The sequence below is a fragment of the Chenopodium quinoa genome, unplaced genomic scaffold, assembly GCF_001683475.1.
Source record: "Chenopodium quinoa cultivar QQ74 unplaced genomic scaffold, ASM168347v1, whole genome shotgun sequence".
In the NCBI taxonomy this organism is placed as follows: Eukaryota; Viridiplantae; Streptophyta; class Magnoliopsida; order Caryophyllales; family Amaranthaceae; genus Chenopodium; species Chenopodium quinoa.
The window spans coordinates 2394213-2418010 of record NW_018742987.1 but is presented as its reverse complement, the minus strand read 5'-3'; the positions used below and the strand labels follow the sequence as shown (position 1 = coordinate 2418010).

The 23798-nt window shown below is 35.4% G+C and overlaps 6 protein-coding genes across 6 annotated transcripts; all 6 read left to right on the top strand.

The window, feature by feature from the left end:
* The first annotated feature begins 5871 nt into the window (after positions 1-5871).
* On the top strand, positions 5872-7171 carry LOC110729750 (carboxylesterase 1-like). Its single transcript, XM_021909535.1, has one exon. It carries the CDS (start codon positions 6071-6073, stop codon positions 7055-7057), a length of 987 nt encoding a protein of 328 aa, XP_021765227.1. The 5' UTR covers positions 5872-6070; the 3' UTR covers positions 7058-7171.
* Positions 7172-7286: 115 nt separating this feature from the next.
* On the top strand, positions 7287-8738 carry LOC110729747 (carboxylesterase 1-like). The gene has a single exon (XM_021909531.1). The coding sequence runs from the start codon at positions 7570-7572 to the stop codon at positions 8656-8658; it is 1089 nt and encodes a 362-aa protein (XP_021765223.1). The 5' UTR covers positions 7287-7569; the 3' UTR covers positions 8659-8738.
* Positions 8739-8894: 156 nt separating this feature from the next.
* On the top strand, positions 8895-10441 carry LOC110729749 (probable carboxylesterase 120). Its single transcript, XM_021909534.1, has one exon. The coding sequence runs from the start codon at positions 9266-9268 to the stop codon at positions 10274-10276; it is 1011 nt and encodes a 336-aa protein (XP_021765226.1). The 5' UTR covers positions 8895-9265; the 3' UTR covers positions 10277-10441.
* Positions 10442-10503: 62 nt separating this feature from the next.
* Positions 10504-11728, top strand: LOC110729748 (probable carboxylesterase 120). The gene has a single exon (XM_021909532.1). It carries the CDS (start codon positions 10591-10593, stop codon positions 11605-11607), a length of 1017 nt encoding a protein of 338 aa, XP_021765224.1. The 5' UTR covers positions 10504-10590; the 3' UTR covers positions 11608-11728.
* Positions 11729-12529: 801 nt separating this feature from the next.
* On the top strand, positions 12530-14419 carry LOC110729746 (probable carboxylesterase 120). Its single transcript, XM_021909530.1, has one exon. It carries the CDS (start codon positions 12633-12635, stop codon positions 13650-13652), a length of 1020 nt encoding a protein of 339 aa, XP_021765222.1. The 5' UTR covers positions 12530-12632; the 3' UTR covers positions 13653-14419.
* An 11-nt stretch (positions 14420-14430) lies between these two features.
* Positions 14431-21925, top strand: LOC110729744 (carboxylesterase 1-like). Its single transcript, XM_021909529.1, has 2 exons — positions 14431-14947; positions 21154-21925. The coding sequence occupies exons 1-2, from the start codon at positions 14468-14470 to the stop codon at positions 21709-21711; spliced, it is 1038 nt and encodes a 345-aa protein (XP_021765221.1). The 5' UTR covers positions 14431-14467; the 3' UTR covers positions 21712-21925.
* The last annotated feature ends 1873 nt before the right edge of the window (positions 21926-23798 follow it).

Genomic DNA, 23798 nt, shown 5'->3' with positions numbered 1-23798 from the left:
ATTCAATTTGCCTATAAACGACCAATTTACCGGTTTACAACTTGCACCGATTTCATTAAGTCAAGTCTACCACGAACATTTATGACAACATATAATGAATATTTATGGTTCCAAACGGCATTATATGACCCCGAGATGTATTCCCTAGAATTTCAAAACTTTTCGACACCTGGTCTCGAAACCTTCGAAATTTTTCAAAAATCATGGATATTAAAGCCTTCAATTTTGGAATTTTTTTTACTTTTTCGCACGGAAATAAAAATTGCCGAAAAGTTTACCATGGTCCATAATATTCTCCGGAAGTCCCATTGGGTGGGTGGAACCATCCAATTAGCCTTTAAACGACCAATTTACCGGTTTACAACTTGCACCAATTTCATTAACTCGAGCCTATCACAAACATTTATGACAACAAATAATGATCATTTATGATTCCAAACGACATTATATGACCCCGAGATGTATTCCCTAGTATTTCAATACTTTTAGATACCAGGCCAAGAAGACTCCAAAATTTCTCAAAAAGCGTGGATCTTAGCCTTCAATTTTTGAATTTTTAGACTTTGTTCGCCCAAAAATAAAAATTGTCGAAAAGTTTACAATGGTCCATAATGACCTCTGAGAGTCTAATTGGGTGGGTGGAACCATCCAATTTGCTTATAAATGGTTAATTTACCGATTTACAACTAGCACCGATTTTATTATTCAAACCTACCACGAACATTTATGACAACATATAAAGATCATATAAGATTCCAAACAACAGTATATGACCTCCAGATGTATCCCCTAAAACCTTAAACCTTTTCGACACCGGGTCTCGAAACCTCCAAAATTTCTCAAAAACGTGAACGTTAGCCTTCAATTTTAAAATTTTTTAACTCCTTTTTCGGCCGGAAATAATATTGCCGAAATTTTTACCATGGTCCCTAATATCCTCCGGGAGTCCAATTGGTTGCATGGAACATCCAATTTGCCTTTAAACGGCCAATTTACCAGTTTATATCTTGCACCGATTTCATTAAGTCAAGTCTACCATGAACACTTATGACAACATATAATGAATATTTATGGTTCCAAACGGCATTATATGACCCAGAGATATATTCCCTAGAATTTTACAACTTTTCGACACTGGGCCCCGAAACATTCGAAATTTCTCAAAAAACAATGGATATTGCCTCCAATTTTGGAATTTTTTGACTTTTTACGCACGGAAATAAAAGTTGCCGAAAAGTATAGCATGCTCCATAATATTCTCCGGGAGCCCCATTGGTTGGGTGGAACCATCCAATTTGCCTTTAAACGACCAATTTACCGGTTTACAACTTGCACCAATTTCGTTAACTCAAGCCTATCACGAACATTTATGACAACAAATAATGATCATTTATGGTTCCAAACGACATTTTATGACCATGAGATGTATTCCCCAGTATTTCAAGACTTTTAGACACTGGGTCTCGAAAACTCCAAAATTTCTTAAAAAGCATGGATAATAGCCTTCAATTTTTGAATTTTTTTTACTTTTTTCGCCTAAAAATAAAAATTGCTGAAATATTTACTATGATCCCTAATATCCTCAAGGAGTCTAATTGGGTGGGTGGAACCATCCAATTTTCCTTGAAACGACCAATATACCGGTTTAAACCTTGCACCGATTTCAAGCTTACCACGAACATTTATGACAACATATAATGAATGTTTATGGTTCCAAACGGCGTTATATGACCCCGAGATGTATCCTCTAAAATCTTATTTCTTTTCAAAACCGGGGCCCGAAACCTTCGAAATTTCTCAAAAATCATGGATATTAAGCCTTCAATTTTGGAATTTTTTGACTTTTTGGCAAGGAAATAAAAATTGCCGAAATGTTTACCTTGGTCCCTAATATTCCCTAGGAGTCCCATTGGGTGGGTGGAACCATCCAATTTGCCTTTTAACGGCCAATTTACCAGTTTACAACTTGCACTGATTTCATTAACTCAAGTTCACCACGAACATTTATGACAATAGATAATGATAATTTATGATTCCAAATGACATTATATGACCACGAGATGTATTCCCTGGAATTTCTAGACTTTTTAGACACTGGGCCTCGAAGACTCCAAGATTTCTCAAAAACGTGGATATAAGCCTTCAATTTTTGATTTTTTTGTCTTTTTTCGCACGATGATGAAAATTGCCAAAAATTTTACCATGGTCTCTAATACCCTCTGGGAGTCCAATTAGTCTGTTGGAACCATCCAATTTTCTTTTAAAAGGTTAATTTTTAGATTTACAAGTTGCACCGATTTTATTAATTCAAGCCTACCATGAACTTTTATCACAACATATAATGATCATATATGGTTCCAACAACATTATATGACCCCGAGATGTATCCCCAAAAATCTTAAGCCTTTTTCGACATCGGGTCTTGAATCCTCCAAAATTTATCAAAAAGCGTGGATATTAGCATTCAATTTTTAAATTTTTTTGACTTTTTTTTTCGCCCGAAAATAAAAATTGCCGAATTGTTTAACATGGTCCCGAATTGTTAACTCAAGCTTACAACGAACATTTATGACAACAGATAATGATCATTTATCCCTTAAAATCTCAAGTCTTTTTGACACTGAGCCTTTAAACCCCCAAAATTTCTCAAAAAACGTGGACATTAGGCGGCTTTAATTTTGGAATTTTTTGACTTTGTTTGACCGTAAATAAAAATTGTCAAAATGTTTATCGTGGTCCTTAATAACTACGGGAGTTAAATTGGCATGGTGGAACCTTCCAATTCGCCTTTAAATATCCAATTTACCGGTTTATAACTTGCACCAATTTCAATAACTTAAGCCTACCACGAACATTTATGACAACATATAATGATCATATATGGTTCTAAACGGAATTATATGAACTCGAGATGTATCCCCTAAACATTCAAGGCTTTTTGACAACAGGCCTCGAGATCTCCAAACTTTCTCAAAAAGCAATGATTTTAGCTTTCAATTTTGGAATATTTTGACTTTTTTTTTCGCTCGAAAATAAAAATTTCCGAAAAATTTACCATGGTCCCTAATACTCCCTCCAGTCCAATTGGCTGGGTGGCAGTGTGGCACTATCCAATTTGCCTTTAAACGGCCAATTTAACGGTTTACAACTTGCATCTATTTCATTAATTCAAAACCATGAACATTTATGTTAACATATAATGATCATATATGGTTTCAAACGTCGTTGTATGTCCCGAGATGTATCCCCTAAAATCTCATTACTTTTTGACACCGGGCTCCAACACCTTCTAAATTTCTAAAAAAGCATGAATAATTTAATTTGCCTTCATTTTTGGAAATTTTTGACTTTTTTTTGCGCGGAAATAAAAATTTCCGAAATATTTACCATGGTCCTAATGCCCTCTTGGAGTCCAAATGGGTGGGCGGAACCATCCAATTTGCCTTTAAACGACCAATTTACTGGTTTACAACTTGCATCGATTTCATTAACTCAAGCCTACCACGAACATCTATGACAACATATAATGATCATTAGCCTTCAATTTTGGAAAATATTGACTTTTTCTCGCCTGGAATAAAAATTTCCGAAATGTTTATCATGGTCCCTAGTTCTCTCTAGGAGTCCAATTGGGTGGTTGGAACCATCCAATTTGTCTTTAAACGACCAATTTACCGGTTTAAAACTTGCACCGATTTACCAATCTACAAATGACCAATTTAATTAACTTATACTGAACCCGATTTGAACCGAAATTGACCCAAACCCGTTTTAACCTGTCAAAGCCGAATTTTACCCGACTTTTTACTAACCTGACCTGAATTCAACCCGACCCATTCCTAACCCGACCCGAATTTAATCCAACCTGTTACAAACCCGACCTGAAACTTTTTATACCCGACCCAAAATAAACCCGACTTGTTATTGACCCGCCCCGAATTTTACTAGACCTGTTAATTACCCGACCCAAAAATTCAACCCGATTTGTTACTAACTCGACTCAAAATTAACACGATTTGTTATTAACTCGACTTAAATTCAACCCAAATTATTCCTGACCTGATTTCAAATCACCTTAAATGCAATTTAGACCACCTTGTTATTGGTCATCAAAGCAGTTTGTCTAGGGAGACCAAGTCGGTCTAGACCAGCAAAAGAAAGGAGCATCATCCTCAAATTTAAGAGTTAAATATAGTATATATTTGTTGTATGGTCAAAGGAGATAATTATCCTCCTAAATTATAGACTATAGTTCCCTAGTATTGCCATATATATTATAGTCAAAGGAAATAATTAGCTTGATAAAAATGATAATTACTCCCTCCGTTTTTAAATACTTGCTCCATTTCTCTTGGACACGCATGCCGATGATCTTTGATCACTCATATCTTTAATTATCAATAAGTATATATCTAACAATTGAAAATTAATAATCTATTCATTGAGATGATTCTAATAAGTACCCACAAGACTATATTTTTTCTTATGTATAAATCACAAACATTAGTCAAAGTAGGACAAATGAATAGTGTGAAAAATAGAAATGGAGCAAGTATTTAAAAACGGAGGGAGTATCTATTTATAGTTAGTTGAACCCGAATATGACCTTACTTGGAAATGACCCGACTTGATTGTAACCTGCAAATTATGGACTTGAACCTAACCCAACTTGAATCCGAGAATAATCCGACTTGGAAATGACCCAACCCGATTATAACCCGCAAATTATTGACTTGAACCAAACCCGACTTTAAAATGACCCGACCTGATTATAATCTGCAAATTATTGACTTGAACCGAACCCGACTCAAACCCGAGAATGATCCGACTTGATTCTAACCCCCAAATTATTGACTTGAACCGAACCCGACTTGAACCCGAGAATTACCCTAACCCGTTTTAACCCGTGAAAACCTGAATTAAACCCGACCTATTGTTCACTCGGCCCGAATGTAACCCGACCTGTTATTAACCCTACCTAAACCCGACCCAAATCCGAAAAGAAGTATGACCGAACGTGACCCGATTCAAGCATGGCCCATAACTCGACCCGTATAAGTTATGGAATTAATGCAAATTGACCCGACCCACTCTTACCAACCTAAATCCGACCGATTTACCCGAATTGACAGCTCCAGGTATAAGTATAACTAGGATACCAAAATACATGTTTAACGGTATTAAAAGCGCAAAATTTTTTAGTGGTATTAAGATAATTCTATGTTGGTATTACAAAATGATACCGTCTTGATACCAACGAACATTATTAAAATCCCATAAACTCTAGTTATTAGAGCTTAAGAATTCCTCGATGATTGAAACGCATGATTCACTCTACAATTAGTCTATGAACATTAGTAGAACAAAATTTTTTATATACATCCGGTTTACACTAATATTAGTGTACATCGAGCAGTATAAGGGTAACTTTTAGCTAATTTTAGGGTAACTTTTTGTCTTTTTTTGGGTAACTTCAAACATAATACAATTTTTATATAAATCAACAACAAGAAAAGTTTTATAAAGGTAATTTAATTACATTCAATCACTAATAATTGATTTTTAGTCATTTAAAATTTGATTCTTTACTAATAAAGAAAAAGATAATTTTTATTTGAATTGGGTTACTTTGACTCATATTAGGGTAACTTTTATTCATTTCAGGGATAACTTTTAATCACTTTAGGTTATTTTTATAATGGATGTACAATAATTATTATACACCCGATTTTTTTAAAAGTTTGTGTTAGTAGAAACTATTTAGCTATGGTGTATTTAGCCTAAGTCGATCTAATTTTCACAATAATAAGTTTTTGACATCAAATTGTAAAAGTCTATGAATATACGAGGTAATTTATTAATTGAAATTTCAGCGCCCGCCAAAGATGACCTTACCCTACTTGAATTGCTTGCCTTTATACCACATGAATTGAACCTTGGGGACCAAGAAGCGATCACCCAATATTAAATAAATAAAAAACCATAAAATCATTTCTCAGTAGTCATTTAAATCATTTAACAAGAATTAACACTACATCTATTCTTCTCATTTTATTTTACCTACTTCAAAATGACTGAAACACACAAAATAATCCCAAACCTTAAAGAAACCCTCCACATTACCCCAAACCCTGATGGAACCTTCACTCGTCCCGTAGACATTTACCCTATCGTCCCTCCTTCCATTGATGACCTAGATTCTCCTTCTCTTTCCAAAGATGTAACTCTCAACTCCGAAAAATCGACTTGGGTTCGAGTCTTCTTACCCAGACTATTCCTTAGCTCATTGTCGTCATCTTCTCCTAGGAAGAAACATCCTATTATTGTGTACGTTCATGGCAGCGGCTTTGTTGTTGCCAGTGTCGCACACCCTAATTTCCATGACTTCTGCTCCTACGCAGCGAGCCAGCTCGCTGCGTTGGTTGTTTCTGTTGAGTATAGACTCGCCCCTGAACATCGTCTTCCTGCAGCGTATGACGATGTTCTAGAGGCTTTGACTTGGGTGAAAGAAGGTAAAGATGAGTGGATACAAGAGTACGGAGATTTGTCTAGTTGTGTTATGATGGGTGATAGTGCAGGAGGTAATATAGTTTATCATACTGGATTAATGGCCGCAGCTCGAGTGGATGAATTAAAACCGTTACAGATAAAGGGTTTGGTTTTGATCCAACCGTATTTTAGCGGCTTGGTTCGGACTGAGTCAGAGCTCCGCTTGGAAAATGATAAAATTTTAAATCTTAAATGTAACGACTTGTGTTGGGAAGCCTCTTTGCCGATTGGGGCTGACCGGAGTCATGAGTATTGTGACTCGGTTAAAGATGGTGGTTCGAGTTTATTAGACCGGGTTCGAGAGTTGGGGTGGCGGGTTTGGGTGGTGAGTTGTGATGGTGACCCACTTTTTGATCGGAGTGTAGAGTTGGTGAAGTTAATGGAGAAAAGAGGGTTGGATGTTAAGTCTAAGTTTCGTGAAGGTGGTGAGCATGGGATGTTTGTGGGTAGTCCTTCTAAATATAAGGCAGATGAATTGTTGAATTTTGTTAAAGGCTTTTTCTCTTAAATTATTAGTCATTTATTTGTCTTCAAAATAAGTATCATTTGAGTGAAAAAAAGAGAGAGAGTATGATATAATTCTATTGTAATTGAAATTTCAAGTCATTTACCATTACTTGAATCATTTTTCGTCTAAGTAAAAAGCTTCATGTCATGTCATGAGTTCGTGACCTATATCGAACACTTAGTTAATAAGATACGAGTATATGGTAATAGCACGTACTCATGTAGCAATTTGGCTAAATAATTTTTTTAATGATAACTACATAATCATCATCTATTTCTGAAGCCTGTTTAAGCGTCACAATGTCAAGTTTCCAATTGCCTTTTTAATCAAGTTGTCTAACACCAAATATATAGTATCGTAACGTACTACCCTTGTTTCAAAAAGATGATGGGACGATAGGAAGAAGTAGTTCAAGGAATCAAGGTCAAATTACTTAAAGGGTGATTTGGTCTTTTATCTTATTTAATTTATCTTAATTATACTTTGATTTTAGATCTCTATACAAAGAAGGAATGAGAAATCTCACCACGACTTCCGCTACCACCGCCGCTACAACCACCGTCTTACTATTTCTCATACTCCTTTACCTCCACATCCAAAAATTAACTCCGTCCCAAAAAATAATGTCACAGTTACAGTATTCAAACCCGATAAATCCTTATAACCGCCTCCACATCATCCAAAACTCCGACGGTACACTAACACGCCTCCCGGAGTTCTACCCCACCATCCCTCCTTCCACCACTGACACCTCCGCTCCTTCTCTCTCCAAAGATGTCATTCTAAACTCAGATCACAACACCTCGGTTCGAATCTTCCTTCCAAAAAACGTTTCGAACCACGAAAAAACCTCAAAGAAACTCCCAATACTAGTCTTTGTTCATGGAGGTGGATTCGTCCTCTGCAGTGTAGCCACCCCTGTTGTTCACGAGTTCTGTTCCGAATCAGCGAGTCAACTCGGCGCGTTAGTTGTCTCGGTTGAGTACAGACTCGCACCCGAACATCGTCTTCCTGCTCAATACGACGACGTTTTGGAGGCGTTGAATTGGGTTAAAGAAGGAAAAGATGAGTGGTTAAAAAATTACGGGGATTTAACGAGGTGTGTTATGATGGGTGAGAGTGCAGGGGGTAATATAGTCTATCATGTTGGATTAAAGGTAGCTAATCAGATCGATGATTTTAAGCCGTTGATTATTAAGGGGTTAATTTTGATCCAACCGTTTTTTGGAGGTGTTGAGCGTACTAAATCCGAGATTAGGTTGGTTAATGATGAAGACTTGAGTTTAGTTGTTAATGATTTGTTGTGGGACCTCTCTTTGCCCGTCGGGTCGAACCGGAGTCACGAGTATTGTGACCCGTTTGTAGGTGATGGGTTAAAGTTATGGGACCGGGTTCGGGATTTGGGTTGGAAAATCGGGGTGACGGGTTGTGATGGTGACCCGCTTTTTGATCGGAATGTTAAGTTGGGTAAATTGTTGGAGCAAAAAGGAGTTGGTGTAAGGTCTTTGTTTGATAAAGGTGGTCATCATGGTATGTTTTTATCCAATCCTCCTAAGACAAAAGAATTGTTTGATTTTGTTAACAGTTTTTTTCCTGTTTAGCGATCAATGATAATCTTTGGATAATGATATTCAAGTTGTAAACTCTTATTGTACATTTGTCGAAATACTTCCCCTGTTAATTATTATGCTTATAATTTAAATTAATTTTTACCTACATTTAAATTTTTCACGATATACTAATAGGGCTATGTTGATTAGTATGTGTAACTTTTGAAATTTTTTTTTATAAATCTTACAAATAATACCCAATAATTATGCATATTAATAGAGGGAGGTAATATATATGCTCAATTAGCTTTTAAAACCGCGATATCATACAAGCTTATTTAGGTTGCTAAATTAATTACTAGCTGCCACTCATTAGAATAACGTGAGATCAAAATGAAGCATAAAATACTTCTCCATAGAATTGGAATGATTTACATCAAATCCTCCTAAACAAACAATGAAAAAGGCATCAAATTTATAAATCTTGATCCCATCTCTTATCACTCTAAACAAATGGGTCGTAAATTTCGAGTAATTGGGACAGCTGTAATTACACCAACGACAATAACAGTACAGTCCTTTTTTTGGCTTATCCAAATCATACTTTTCCTATTAAAATCAAGTATTTTACTTACCTTCAACATTAATCTAAACAACAATGGATGCTACAAAATTACTTCTATTTACAATCTTAGCAATCCTACCAATCCTTAATCAAGCACAAAATTCCACCGTTGATCCTTACAAATTACTCCACCTTATTCCAAACCCCGACGGTTCAATCACTCGAATTAAGGAATTCTATCCTACCGTACCACCCAACACTTCTTCTGTTGCATTCTCTAGGGATGTCCCTCTTAACCACGATAAAAAAACGTGGATTCGACTCTACTTACCCAATAAGTCCGACCTCGTTAACCTACCAATCACAGTATACGCCCATGGGGGCGGATTTATTATCCTTAGCACTGCCACCCCTAACTTCGACTGGTTTCTCTCCAACACGGCGAGTAACCTCACCGTGTTGGTTGTCTCGGTTGAGTACCGGCTCGCACCCGAACACCGCCTTCCTGCGGCTTACGACGACGTTTTAGAGGCCTTGCATTGGGTTAAAGAAAAAAAAGACGTGTGGGTGAACAAGTATGCGGATGTTACAAGGTGTATTTTGATGGGGGAGAGTGCAGGGGGTAACATAGCCTACAACGTGGGATTAGGAGCGTCTATTTTAAACCATAAGCTTAAGCCGTTAGTTATTAAGGGTTTGGTTTTGATCCAACCATTTTTTGGCGGGTTAAATCGTACCGAATCCGAGTTGAAACTACCCGATTCGGCTGGCTTACCCTTGGTGATTACGGATTTTATGTGGAATTTATCTCTACCACTCGGAGGTAGTAGGAACCACCCGTATTGTGACCCGATGTTTGGAGGCGGGTCAAGTAATTTAGATAAAATTAAAGAGTTGGGCTGGCGGGTTGCAATAGCGGGTTGTGATGGAGATCGACTTTATGACAAACAAGTAGAGGTATTTATGTTTTTAAAAAAACAAGGCGTAGATGTTGTTGGTAATTTTAGTAAAGGAGATTACCATGGTGTTTTTGTTACTGAACTCGCTAAATCACTAAAGCTGTTTGAGTTTGTGAGAAGTGTATTTTCTTACCTTCGTTATTGAATACTTGTACCTTTTTGCTCCTCATTAATTTAATTAAAGTCCCATCTAATAACGGTACTAAAATTACCTATTCAATTTTAATTCAAAAGTGTAGCACAAGAAGTGACAAAAAACTTTAACAAACACAATGGACCCAATACTGTCACCAAAGATGAATTTTTCAAATTTATGTCCCATCATTTTCGATAATTGATTCTCTTTCACACTTGAGCATTAATGAAATGCAACCAACTTTTCTCAATCTGCCTATACTTATTAGCTTAGATTCAAATCACAAAAATTATACTCTACTTGTACTAAGCTAAGCTAAAAAAATGAAAAACCCAACAAAACTACTAGTATTCTTGTTCCTAATTGCAAGTTTAGTATCAATCCAAATTACTTTATCCAATGCTCAACCTCCCTTAATTGATCCTTATGCATTTTTCCACATAATTCCGAACCCGGATGGCTCAATCACTCGAATCAAAGAGTTTTACCCGATCGTTCCACCCAACACATCCTCTAATATTGCCTTCTCTAGGGATGTCCCTCTTAACCCTGCTAAAAAGACGTGGATTCGACTCTACTTACCCAACAAGTCCAATGACTATAACCTTCCAATAGTGGTTTTTGCTCATGGTGGTCAGTTCATTCTATTGAGCACTGCCACCCCTCAATTTGACTCATTTCTATCCAACACGGCGAACCAACTCCACGTGCTAGTTGTCTCGGTTGAGTACCGGCTAGCCCCCGAGCATCGCCTTCCTGCTGCCTACGACGACGTTTTAGATGCCTTGTATTGGGTGAAGGATAAAAAGGATGAGTGGGTTAGAAAATATGGGGATGCTTCTAAGTGCATTTTGATGGGCGAGAGTGCGGGGGGCAACATTGTGTACAACGTAGGATTACGCGCGTCGGTTCTAACCCGCGAGCTAAGGCCGTTGGTTATCCGAGGTTTGGTTCTAATCCAACCATTTTTTGGAGGATCAAGTCCTAAGAGTGCCAATGATGGTAATTTTCAAGCAGTGGATGATTTATTGTGGCATATGTCTCTACCCATTGGAGCTAATTGGAACAATCCTTATTTTAACCCTATGTACGGTGGTGGATCGCATAATTTGGATAGAATCAAAGGTTTGGGTTGGAGGATTGCAATTGCGGGTTGTGATGGGGATTTCATTTTTTACAGACAATTGGAGGTGTTTAAATTTCTTGAGAGACGAGGGGTGAATGTGACTGGTAATTTTACTAGAGGGTTTTATCACGGTGTTTTTATTGGTGATGCTACTAAAGCTCAACAGCTATATCAATTTGTAAGGGGTGTTTTTTCACCTTATGTAACTTCTTGAATGTGAAAATGCATTCATAATTGTGCATGTTATTGTCTTATTGTAGTACTATACGTATGTCATGACTCGATCAAATATATCAAATCATGTGGAGTCCATTAATGTGGTTTCTGGTTAATAAGTTACTAGTCTACGCAAAGTTGATGAATTCACATTGCATACGCATTTGTTAACAATGATTTGATCTAGGATACTCATAACAGAAAACATATTCAATTACCCAAGTACTAGTATTGATTACTCACAACTTGTATGACCCTATTTATTAAAAAAAAAACTATATCCGGCTTATTTGATTTGAATCGCTCAATAATTTGGATAAGCTAGTAATAGACATCCTCAAATTTGATGGACAATGGACAATATAGTTTTATCAGTCATAATATACATTCCATTTAATTAAGGTAATAGTGCAATTATTGGAGTAACGCATTAGGATAGATTAATTATTGAAAGCTTCAAAGCACTAAGTCCTCTTTTTATGGGTATCAAAATGGGCTAGATGAAGCTCATAGGGCCTTAAAATTAAGCTCGCGTCTGAGAAAAATCTAACAATATAAACCATACTGTTAATTCTTATTAATTGTACACTTTTGGTGATGGGACACTAAAAAAAACAACCGTTTTTAAAAAGTGAGGTACTTAAATAAATTAAAGAGAGTACTTTGTATAGAGTAGCCTATTTAAAGGTTAATTCCGCTACATTGTTCATCACCAGCCGTCATGTCCATTATACTCTAGATAATGGTACACAAATTAAATCTACCCTCTATTCTATTTTAATGTACTCCGTAATTAATGGCGCAAGTCTTAACAATATGACAAACAACTTTAACAGACAAAAATGGACCCATTACTGTCAACAAGCATGGGCTATATGGTATTTTTTTCAAACTCATATCTCATCATTTTCAATGATTAATCCTTTTTCACAGTTGAGCAATAATGAAATGTAACCAACTTTTATCTCAACTTTCTTTACTTATCAGCCTAGATTCTAACATAAAATTTATACTAAGCTAAAAATGAAAAAACTAACCAAACTACTAGCATTGTTGTTCCTAATTACAAGTTTTGTATCAATCCAAATTTCTTTATCCAATGCTCAACCTCCTCTAATTGATCCTTACTCATTTTTCCACATTATTCCGAATCCGGATGGCTCAATCACTCGAATTAAGGAGTTCTACCCGACCGTTCCACCCAACACTTCCTCTACTATTGCCTTCTCTAGAGATGTCCCTCTAGACCCCGTTAAAAAAACGTGGGTTCGACTCTACTTACCCAATAAGTCAGAACATGACTTTAACCTTCCAATAATTGTTTTCGCCCATGGTGGTGGGTTCATTATACTTAGCACTGCCACCCCTAGTGTTGACTCATTTCTCTCAAACACCGCGAATAAACTTAACGTGTTAGTTGTCTCCGTTGAGTACCGGCTTGCCCCCGAGCATCGCCTTCCTGCTGCCTACGACGACGTTTTGGATGCCTTGTATTGGGTAAAAGAAAACAAAGATGAGTGGGTGAGTAATTATGGGGATGCTTCAAGGTGCATTTTAATGGGGGAGAGTGTAGGGGGTAACATTGCTTACAACGTAGGATTACGAGCGTCTGTTCTAACCCGTGAGCTTCAACCCTTAGTTATCCGAGGTTTGGTACTAATCCAACCGTTCTTTGGAGGATCAAATCCGAATCGTGTCAAGTACGGTAATTTACAAAAAATGATTGATTTTTTGTGGCATTTGTCTTTGCCCCTTGGTGCTAACTTGAACAACCCTTATTTTAACCCAATGTTCGGTGGCGGATCCAGAAATTTGGATAATATTAAAAGTTTGGGTTGGCGAATTGCAATTGCAGGTTGTGATGGGGATTTTATTTTCGACAGGCAAGTGGAAGTGTTCGAATTTTTTAAGAAACAAGGTGTGAATGTCATTAGAAATTTTGGCAAAGGATTTTACCATGGTGTTTTTATTGGCAATAGTACTAAAGCTCAAGAGCTCTACCAATTTGTGCGCAATGTTTTTTCACCTTACATAACTTGGTAAATGTTTTTAATGCTTTTATACTCAAGCTTGCATTAATTATGTACTCATCCTTAATTGCGCATGTTATCTTTTTGTTGCATTTCAATATATCGAGTGATATATGGCCTTTAACCAAAAAAAAAATGATATATGGCCCAATAATGCAGACTCACAAACTTGAGCCCATATTCCTTGGGCCTTTCTATCAGAATTAACTACATTTTTTTTTTTATCCTAATTAATAATGTACGCATTATTGACTTTAGAATTCTAATTTATAAGTTATTAAGTTGATATGTGTTTTTATGAAGACAATATTTTGAGTATAAGAGAGGACCAAAAGATTTTCATTACCAGTATTTAAAAAATGTTTGTTTTAAAAAAAATAATAATAAAAAAAAAATCTCAACAAACATAGTATTGGCACAAGAGATCGACAAGACACTTGAATGTAAGGCTTAACGATTAATTAATAGCTAAATTTGTTAGTCATATTTGTTTGTATTGGAATAAATAAATAAATAAATAATTAAAAAAAAAATAGAAACATCTACTACTTACTCGTAGTAAATTGGACTACACATAGTCCATTAATGAAACTTTTGACTTTTAAACAAAAAATAACAAGTTGAAGTTTATGCAATAATAATATTCCTTATGTGGTGGCAAAAATTTCATGCAATGAAAAATAGAAATCAAACGCTATACCCACATTATAATCCTCCAAACCACAAATTCTACTTCTTATAAAACTACCAAAAAAAAAAAAAAAAAAAAAAAAAAAAAAACAGAGAAAGAGAGAAAAAAAAAAACCAGTCAACGACTCAGATCCAACCATGGCTAGTGAAGAAGAAAAGTCAACTCCAATCTGCACCGTTGATCCATACCAATACCTCCAATCTAAACTTAACCCAGATGGTACACTTACTAGATACCTTGATGTTCCATCTACTCCTGCCACACCAGATCCCAACTCTTCTTCCTCTGTTCTTACCAAAGATTTTACTCTAAACTCGACTTACAATACTTATGTTCGTGTTTTCCTCCCCAAATCTGCGTTATCGGATCCTTCTAGGAAGCTCCCCATCGTGGTGTACTACCACGGGGGTGGTTTTGTTCTTTTACATGTCGATTCTTTCTATAATCATGATATTTGTTGTGCGCTTGCATTATATGCGTCGGTGATTGTTGTGTCTGTTGAGTATCGGTTGGCGCCTGAGCATCGCCTTCCAGCTGCTTATGATGATGCTATGGATGCTGTGAAGTGGGTTCGTGCTTCGGTGGTTAACAAGGAGCATAGCACTTCTGATCCAACTGTAAGTTCTTCCACAACTTCAGTCTAGTCTTTAGTCTTTTTCATTGGTAGTTATTTGACTTAAGAAATACTCCGTATTTGTCAAGTCATAAAAAAGTTATTCATTTTAGTTCTTTAGTGTTACGAACATTAACATGGTTGGTATTTTGCTATTTTAATTAATTTGCTACAATTTTTATAATAATAATCTAACAATATTTCAAATGATGGTATAATTTGTTTAACTATAAATTGTAGTCAAAATTAATGAACATTGAGTCTTTGACTTTGAAAAGTCAAATATAGCAAGTGATATATAAGAGCTATCAAAAGTTGACCCGATCCGAAATACCGACTCAAACCCGATTATTAACCAAACCATCTGAACCCGAAAAAATGGTGACCCAAACCCGACAAGAAACCAACCCTAGACCCGATTTGACCCGAGTATGTGAGACCCGAACCCGAACATGAACTGACCTGGAGATGACCCGACCCGAATGTAACCCATAAATTATTGACCTGAACCGAACCCGACTAGAATCGAAATTGACCCAAACCGGTTTTAACCCGTCAAAACCCGAATTTAACCCCACTTGTTACTAACCCAACCTGTTACAAACCCAACCCGAAATCAACCCGACTTATAATTGACCCGACCCGAATTTTACCAGACCTATTACTAACCCAACCCAAAATTCAACCCGATCTATTATTAACCCGACTCGAAATCAACACGACTTTCTATTGACCCAACCTAAACTCAAACCCGAGAATAACCCGACCTGATTCTAACCCACAAATTATTGACTTGAACCGAACCTGACTCGAACCCGAAAATTATCCTACCCGTGAAAACCCGTATTAAACCCGACATATTGTTGAACCGACCTGTTATTAACTCGACCTAAACCCGACCCAAACCCGATAAGAAGTATGACCTGACGTGACCCGACTCAAGAATAACCCAACCCAAACCCGACCCGCATAGGTTATGGAATTAATCCGAATAGACCCAACCCGAGTTGACCCAACCCACACTTACCGACCCAAACCCGACCCGTTTACCCGAATTAACAGCTCTACCTGAAACCTCCAAAATTTCTCAAAAATCGTGGATATTAACCTTCAATTTTGGAATTTTTTGTATTTTTTGCATTCGGAAATTATGATTACCGAAATGTTTACCATAGTCTCTAATACACTACAGGAGTCCAATTGGATGGGTGGAATCATCCAATTTGCCTTTAAACGACTAATTTAACGGTTTACAACTTGAACCGATTTCATTAATTAAAACTTACCACGAACATTTATGACAACAAATAATCGATCATACATGGTTCCAAACGGCATTATATGACCTCTAGATGTATCCCATATAATTTCAAGACTTTTCGACATCGGGCCCCGACACCTCCAAAATTTTTCAAAAAGCGTGGATATATTAGCCTTCAATTTTGGAATTTTTTTACTTTTTTTCGCCCGAAAATAAAAATTACCGAAATGTTTACAACGGTCCTTAATACTCTAAGAGAATTCAATTGGGTGGGCAGAACCATCAAATTTGCCTTTAAACAGCTAATTTACCGATTTACAACTTGCACAGATTTCATTAATTCAAGCCTAACACGAACATTTATGACAACAAATAATGATCATACATGATTCCAAACGGAATTATATGACCTCGATATGGATCCCATAAAATCTCAAGACTTTTCGACACCGGGCCCCGAAACCTCCAAAATTTCTCAAAAAGCGTGAATATTAGCCTTCAATTTTGGAATTTTTTGACTTTTTTTTCCTCGGAAATAAAAATTGCCGAAATGTTTACCATGGTCCCTAATACCCTCTGGAAGTCCAATTGGTTGAGTGGAACCATCCAATTCGCCTTTAAACGACCAATTTACCTATTTACAACTTGCACCGATTTCATTAATTCAAGCCTACCACGAACATTTATGACAACATATAATAATCATATATGGTTCCAAACGACATTATATGACCCCGAGATGTATCCCATAGAATTTCAAGACTTTTCGACACAAGGCCCCGATACCTCCAAAATTTCTCAAAAAGCGTGGATATTAGCCTTCAATTTTGGAATTTTTTGACTTTTTTTTGCTCGGAAATAAAAAATTGCCGAAATGTTTACCATGGTCCCTAATACCCTCTGGAAGTCCAATTGGTTGAGTGGAACCATCCAATTCACCTTTAAACGACCAATTTTCCTATTTACAACTTGCACCGATTTCATTAATTCAAGCCTACCACGAACATTTATGACAACATATAATAACCATATATGGTTCCAAACGATATTATATGACTCCAAGATGTTTCCCCTAAAATCTCAAGCATTTTTGACACCGGCCCCAAAACCTCCAAAATTTCTCAAAATATACTTTTTTTCGCCCGAAAATAAAAATTGACGAAATATTTACCATGGTCCCTAATACCTTCCGGGAGTCCCGTTGGGAGGGTGGAACCATCCAATTTGCCTTTAAACGACAAATTTACCGATTTAAACCTTGCACCGATTTTATTAACTCAAGTCTACCACGAACATTTATGACAGCATATAATAATCATATATGATTCCAAACGACATTATATTACACCAAGAAGTATTCCCTGAAATTTCAAGACTTTTCGACACCGAGTCTCGAAACCATAAAAATTTTGCAAAATGCGTGGAAATTAGTCTTCAAGATTGGAATTTTTTAACTTTTTTCGCTCGGAAATAAAATTTTCCAAAATGTTTACTATGGTCCCTAATATCCTTCGGGAGTCCATTTGGGCGGGTGGAACTAACCATCAAATTTGCCTTTAAATGATCAATTTACTAGATTACAACTTGCACCGATTTCATTAACTCAAGCCTACCACGAACATTTATGACAACATATAATGATCATATATGGTTCCAAATGGCATTATATGACCACGAGTTGTATCTCCTAAAATCTTAAGGATTTTTTATACTAGGCCTCGAAACCTCCAAAATTTTCTCGAAATACGTGGATATTAGCCTTAAATTTTTGAATTTTTTTTACTTTTTTTGCCTGTAAATAAAAATTGATGAATTGTTTATCGTGGTCCCTAATACAATCCAGAAGTCCAATTAGGTAGGTGGAACCATCCAATTTGCCTTTAAATGGCGAATTTACCGGTTTATAACTTACACTAATTTCATTAACTCAAGCCTACCACGAACATTTATGACAACATATAATGATCATTTATGGTTTAAAACAGTATTATATGACCCCGATATGTATCCCCTAAAATCTCAAATCTTTTCGACATTGGGCCTCGAAACCTAAAAAATGTCTCAAAACGCGTGGATATTAGCTTTCAATTTTGGAATTTTTTAACTTTTTTTCGCCCGAAAATAAAAATTGCCGAAATGTTTATCATGGTCCTTAATACCCTTTGATAGTCCAATTTAGTGGGTGGAACCATTCAATTTGCATTTAAACGACCAATTTACCGGTTTACAACTTACACTAATTCCATTAACTCAAGCCTACCACAAACATTTATGACAACATATAATGGTCGTTTATGGTTTCAAAAGTCATTATATTACTTCGAGATGTATCTAATAAAATCTCATTTATTTTCGACACCGGGCTCTGAAACCTTCGAAATTTCTCAAAAAACATGGATATTAGCCTTCAATTTAGGAATTTTTTGACTTTTTTTCACCCGGAAATAAAAATTGCCGTAATATTTATCATGGTCCCTAATACCCTCCGGGGGTCCAATTGGGTGGATGGAACCATCCAATTTGTCTTTTAATTTACCGATTTACAACTTGCACTGATTTCATTAATTCAAGCCTACCACGAACATTTATGACAACAAATAATGATCATATATGGTTCCAAATGGCATTATATGACCCCGAGATGTATCCCATAAAATTTCAAGACTTTTCGACACCGGGCTTTGAAACCTTCAAAATTTCTTAAAAAGCGTGGATATTAGCCTTCAATTTTGTAAATTTTTGACTTTTTTTTCGCCCGAAAATTAAAATTGCCGAAATGTTTACCATGGTCCATAATATCCTCCGGGAGTCCAATTGGGTGTGTGGAACCATTCAATTTGCTTTTAAACGGCCAATTTACCGGTTTACAACGGCCAATTTAATTAACTTGCACTGAACCCGACTTGAACCGAAATTTACCTTAACCCATTTTAACCGATCAAAACCCGAATTTAACCCGACTTGTTACTAACCAGACCTGAACTCTACCCGACCCGTTCCTAACCCGACTCAAAAGTAACCCAACTTGTTACAAACCCGACCCGAAATCAACCCGACTTGTTATTGACCTGATCCAAATTCAACCCAACTAGTTATTGACTTAACCCAAATTTCACCATACCTATTACTTACCCAACCCAAAAATTCAACCCGATCTATTATTAACCCGACTAGAAATTAACACGACTTTTTATTGACCAGACCTAAATTCAACCCAAATTGTTCCTGATCCGATTTTAAATCACCTTAAATGCAATTTAGACCACTTTATTATTGTTGGTCGTAGCATTTTGTCTTGGGAGACTAAGTCGGTCCAGGCCAGCAAAAGAAAGGAGCATCATTCTCAAATTTAAGAGTTAAATATAGTATATATTTGTTGTATGGTCAAAGGAGATAATTATCTTCCTAAATTATAGACTATAATTCCCTAGTATATTTCCATATATATTATAGTCAAAGGAAATAATTATCTTGATAAAAATGAGAATTATCTATTTATAGTTAGTTGAACCCAAATATGACCTGAGTTGGAAATGACCCGACTTGATTGTAAACTGCAAATTATTGATTTAACATAATCCGACTTGAATCCGAGACTAACCCGACTTGGAAATGACCCAACCTGATTATAACCCGCAAATTATTGACTTTAGCCGAACCCGACTTGAACCCGAGAATGACCTGACTTGAAAATGACCCGACCTGATTATAATCCGCAAATTATTGACTTGAACCGAACCCGACTCAAATCCGAGAATGACCCAACCTAATTCTAACCCGCAAATTTTTGACTTGAACTGAACCCAACTCGAACCCGAGAATTACCCTAACCAGTTTTAACCCGAATTAAACCCGACCTATTGTTCACCCGACTCGAATGTAACCCGACCTGTTATTAACCCGACCTAAACCCGACTCAAACCCGATAAGAAGTATGACCCGACGTGACTGAGTCAAGCATGACCCAACCCAAACCCGACCCACATAGGTTATGGAATTAATCTTAATTGACCCGACCCGAATTGACCCGACCACTCTAACCCGACCCGTTTATCCGAATTGATAATTCTATGGTATATCATACAACGTACATTCATACAAATATTTCTTAATGATTAACAACAATCTATCAAAGTAATTTTGTAAGAGTTTTTTATCTGAGGTAAATTATTTTGAAATAAACAAAGGTGAAATTTAATTGATTGCTCAAAAATCTGAATCGAATGATAAAAATATTATAGTAGACATCAGGTTAGAATACAAATTAAAGTATATGTGACAAACTGACAATCAAACCGAGTATGTGACATAATTAACTTAGTTATACTCAAAGAGGCAATGTCTATCAAAATTGAGGTAAAGTGTTTTTTCAGTAAATTTAATACGGGAAGTAAACATCTGAAATATTTTTATTATATACAAAAATATTAGCTTTATTTTACACACACTAAAAGTCAACTTGTAGTATGTATTGAGAAACAAAAGATTTAGAGCATCTTCAATGACAAGTTACAATGCTTTATAGCTTGCTTTTCTATATTAATTTTTAAGCTACAACACTTTTTAGCAACAAAGTGTTCCAATGGTAAGCTACAACATTTTTTAGTTTGTGAAAAATAAATTTTAATAAATAAATAAATAATTATACACATGTTAAAATATAAGTGGATTTTATTTGTTTCTTTTTCAATCAAGCATGTAGCTTGTTTGGGCTACAATTGCTAGCATGGTGCTCAATTTTTTATTCTCCAATGGTAAGCATGTAGCTAGAAATTTTATTTATATTGCAAGCAAGTCCTTACAATTAAACCATTGGAGATGCTCTTACATTATAGAGTACTCTGTACGTTTTATAGTAACGTTTCTTAAAACTAATTTAATTAGATTATCCTGTGAAATTTTTTGTTTTCTAAAAATATATTGTTTGATTTATTATGTGTATTGTGTAGGATGAATGGTTGTCCAAATATGGAGACATTAGTAACTGTTTTTTGATGGGAACAAGTGCTGGAGGGAACATAGCTTATCAAACAGCATTAAGGGCATCTTATCTCATTGACGATCTCCACCCCTTGAAATTTAAAGGTGCAATTTTGCATCATCCATATTTTGGTGGGCCCCAGCGTACCGGATCGGAATTGAGGTTGATTAATGATCCATATTTGCCATTGTCGGGTAACGATTTGTTTTGGGAGCTCTCTTTGCCCGAAGGGGCGAGTCGTGACCATGAGTTTTGCAATCCTTTATCAGGGTTAGCGGGTGATGGATTGGGTCGAATAGAAAGAATCAAGAAGATGGGTTTGCGTGTGTTGGTCACGGAGTGTAGTGGTGACCCCCTTGTGGACCGTATCTCCGAGTTTGTTACGGTGTTGGAAAATATTGGAGTTAATGTGAAGGGGCATTTTACTGAAGGAGATTATCATGGAGTAGATATTTTGGACCAAAAAAAGTGCAAAGAATTGCTTGTAGTTATTCATGATTTTATCAACTCCTGCTTGAATGCTTGAGAATGTTGCGTGTTGATAAAACATTGCGATTCAAGTCTTTTTTTACTGTACTTTTTATTGAATCGCCTAATTTAGCATATTAGAATTTTCTTTGAAGTTGTTACCACAAAATAAAAACACATGTACTTTAGAATTTATAACACAATAAGACATCAATTGGTGTTATTAATGTAATAATTTATAATTCTACTTTTATCTTCTTACAAAGTACTCGTATTATTTTATACTTAAGTCTACATTCATTTTCCAATATCCATTGATAAATATGTATGTTCTTTCCTCATAAAATCACGAGTCCTCAAGTCATTGCACAGCTAACTGAGCTAAGTTGTCCAATTTTTTTTCCTAGAATTTTGGGCCACGAAGAAATCAATATGGGCTTTAGTAATAGTGGCCCAATGTCAGGTGAAAGACAATTAGAATTGGGCTCATGGCTCATGAGAACAATTAGCACTTTGTAATGTTTTCCATGAAAATATTTAATACAACTATACAAGTATCATAGGTCTATGGTTAAAATGACACTAGCAGAATTCAACACACACATGAGCCTCACGAGGAAAGCATGGCATGGTGGTTAACTGGCCATGTGGTATTAGTTATGCTTGAGCTTGCTCTTTAAAATATTATGACACTACACGACACGATAATTAATTAGTATTTTAAGCTATAGGCTAGATATAGTCAGGCCAGCCATGGTACATGAGCTTGGCGTTGCATGAATGCATGATATAGACATAATTTCGGAGTAATATGTAGTATAAGTTAATATGGAACAATTTGATTAAGTAGTGTTAATGCTGAATATCTTGATATGTTTGGAAAATAACATCGGAATATAAAAAATTAATACTAAGGAGTAAGTAATTTTTAATTACGTATTGCTCTCACTTGCCTTTGCATTTTATCCAAGTAATCATATTAAAATTATGCCTCGTACATTAATTTTGTAAGCCAAACAACCTTTTAGAGAGAGAAAATTTGATTGGTATCCGAAATTAAGGTTTACGAAACACCTACATTACATAAAATGTTTTGTTGTATTCGTCAATAAAATGGCTTCACTATAATGCTTTACACTGGGTTCAGTTCGAATATTTTTGCTTATATTGACCAACTATAGACTAAGGGCCTGTTCTGTTCCGTTGAAATTCAATTCAGTTCAGTTCAGTTCAGTTCAGCTCAGCTCAGCTCTTAATTTATGTCTAATGATATTGCTAATGATTTAAAGCCAAATTTCATTATTTTAAGCTCTTATTACAACGACGACAACAACAACAACAACAATAATAATAATAATAATAATAATAATAATAATAATAATAATAATAATAATAATAATAATAATAATAATAATAATAATAATAATATTAACATTAACAACAACAACAACAACAACAACAACAACAACAACAACAACAACAACAACAACAACAACAACAATAATAATAATAATAATAATAATAATAATAATAATAATAATAATATTAACATTAACAACAACAACAATAATAATAATAATAATGTTTTTTTTAGTATATTATTTTATTTAAAATTTGTTTAAATGGGTTAGATACATGTAAGTGTTTTGTGTTCTTTTGTCCTAATACTATTTTATTTTTAAATTAAATAGTATATGTGTTTAAAATGTTTAGAGGTTTTAAGTTTTTAATATATTTTCCATACATTTTATAATTATAAATATATAGTATTTTTTCGTAAATATTTTAATATGTACATTTTTATATACACATAAGTATAGTAATAAATATCAATAAATAATCAAAGATCACTAATCCGTAGTTAAAAATCACTAATTAATAAGTTCAGTTCAGTTCAGCTCGGTTCAGTTCAGTTCAGTTCAGTTCAGTTCAGTCAATCGGAACAGACCCTAAATGCTAAAGATTTAAGGTTTATACTATGTGCATCATTAATTAGTTAGACGTGATTTACATAAATAAAAAAAAAAATTACAATACCAATAAAATTAAAACTTTCACACTTAGGGTCTGTTCACATTTACTTAATTTCAGTTCAGTTCAATTCAGCTCTAATCAGTTCAGTTCATTTCAGCTCCAATCAGTTCA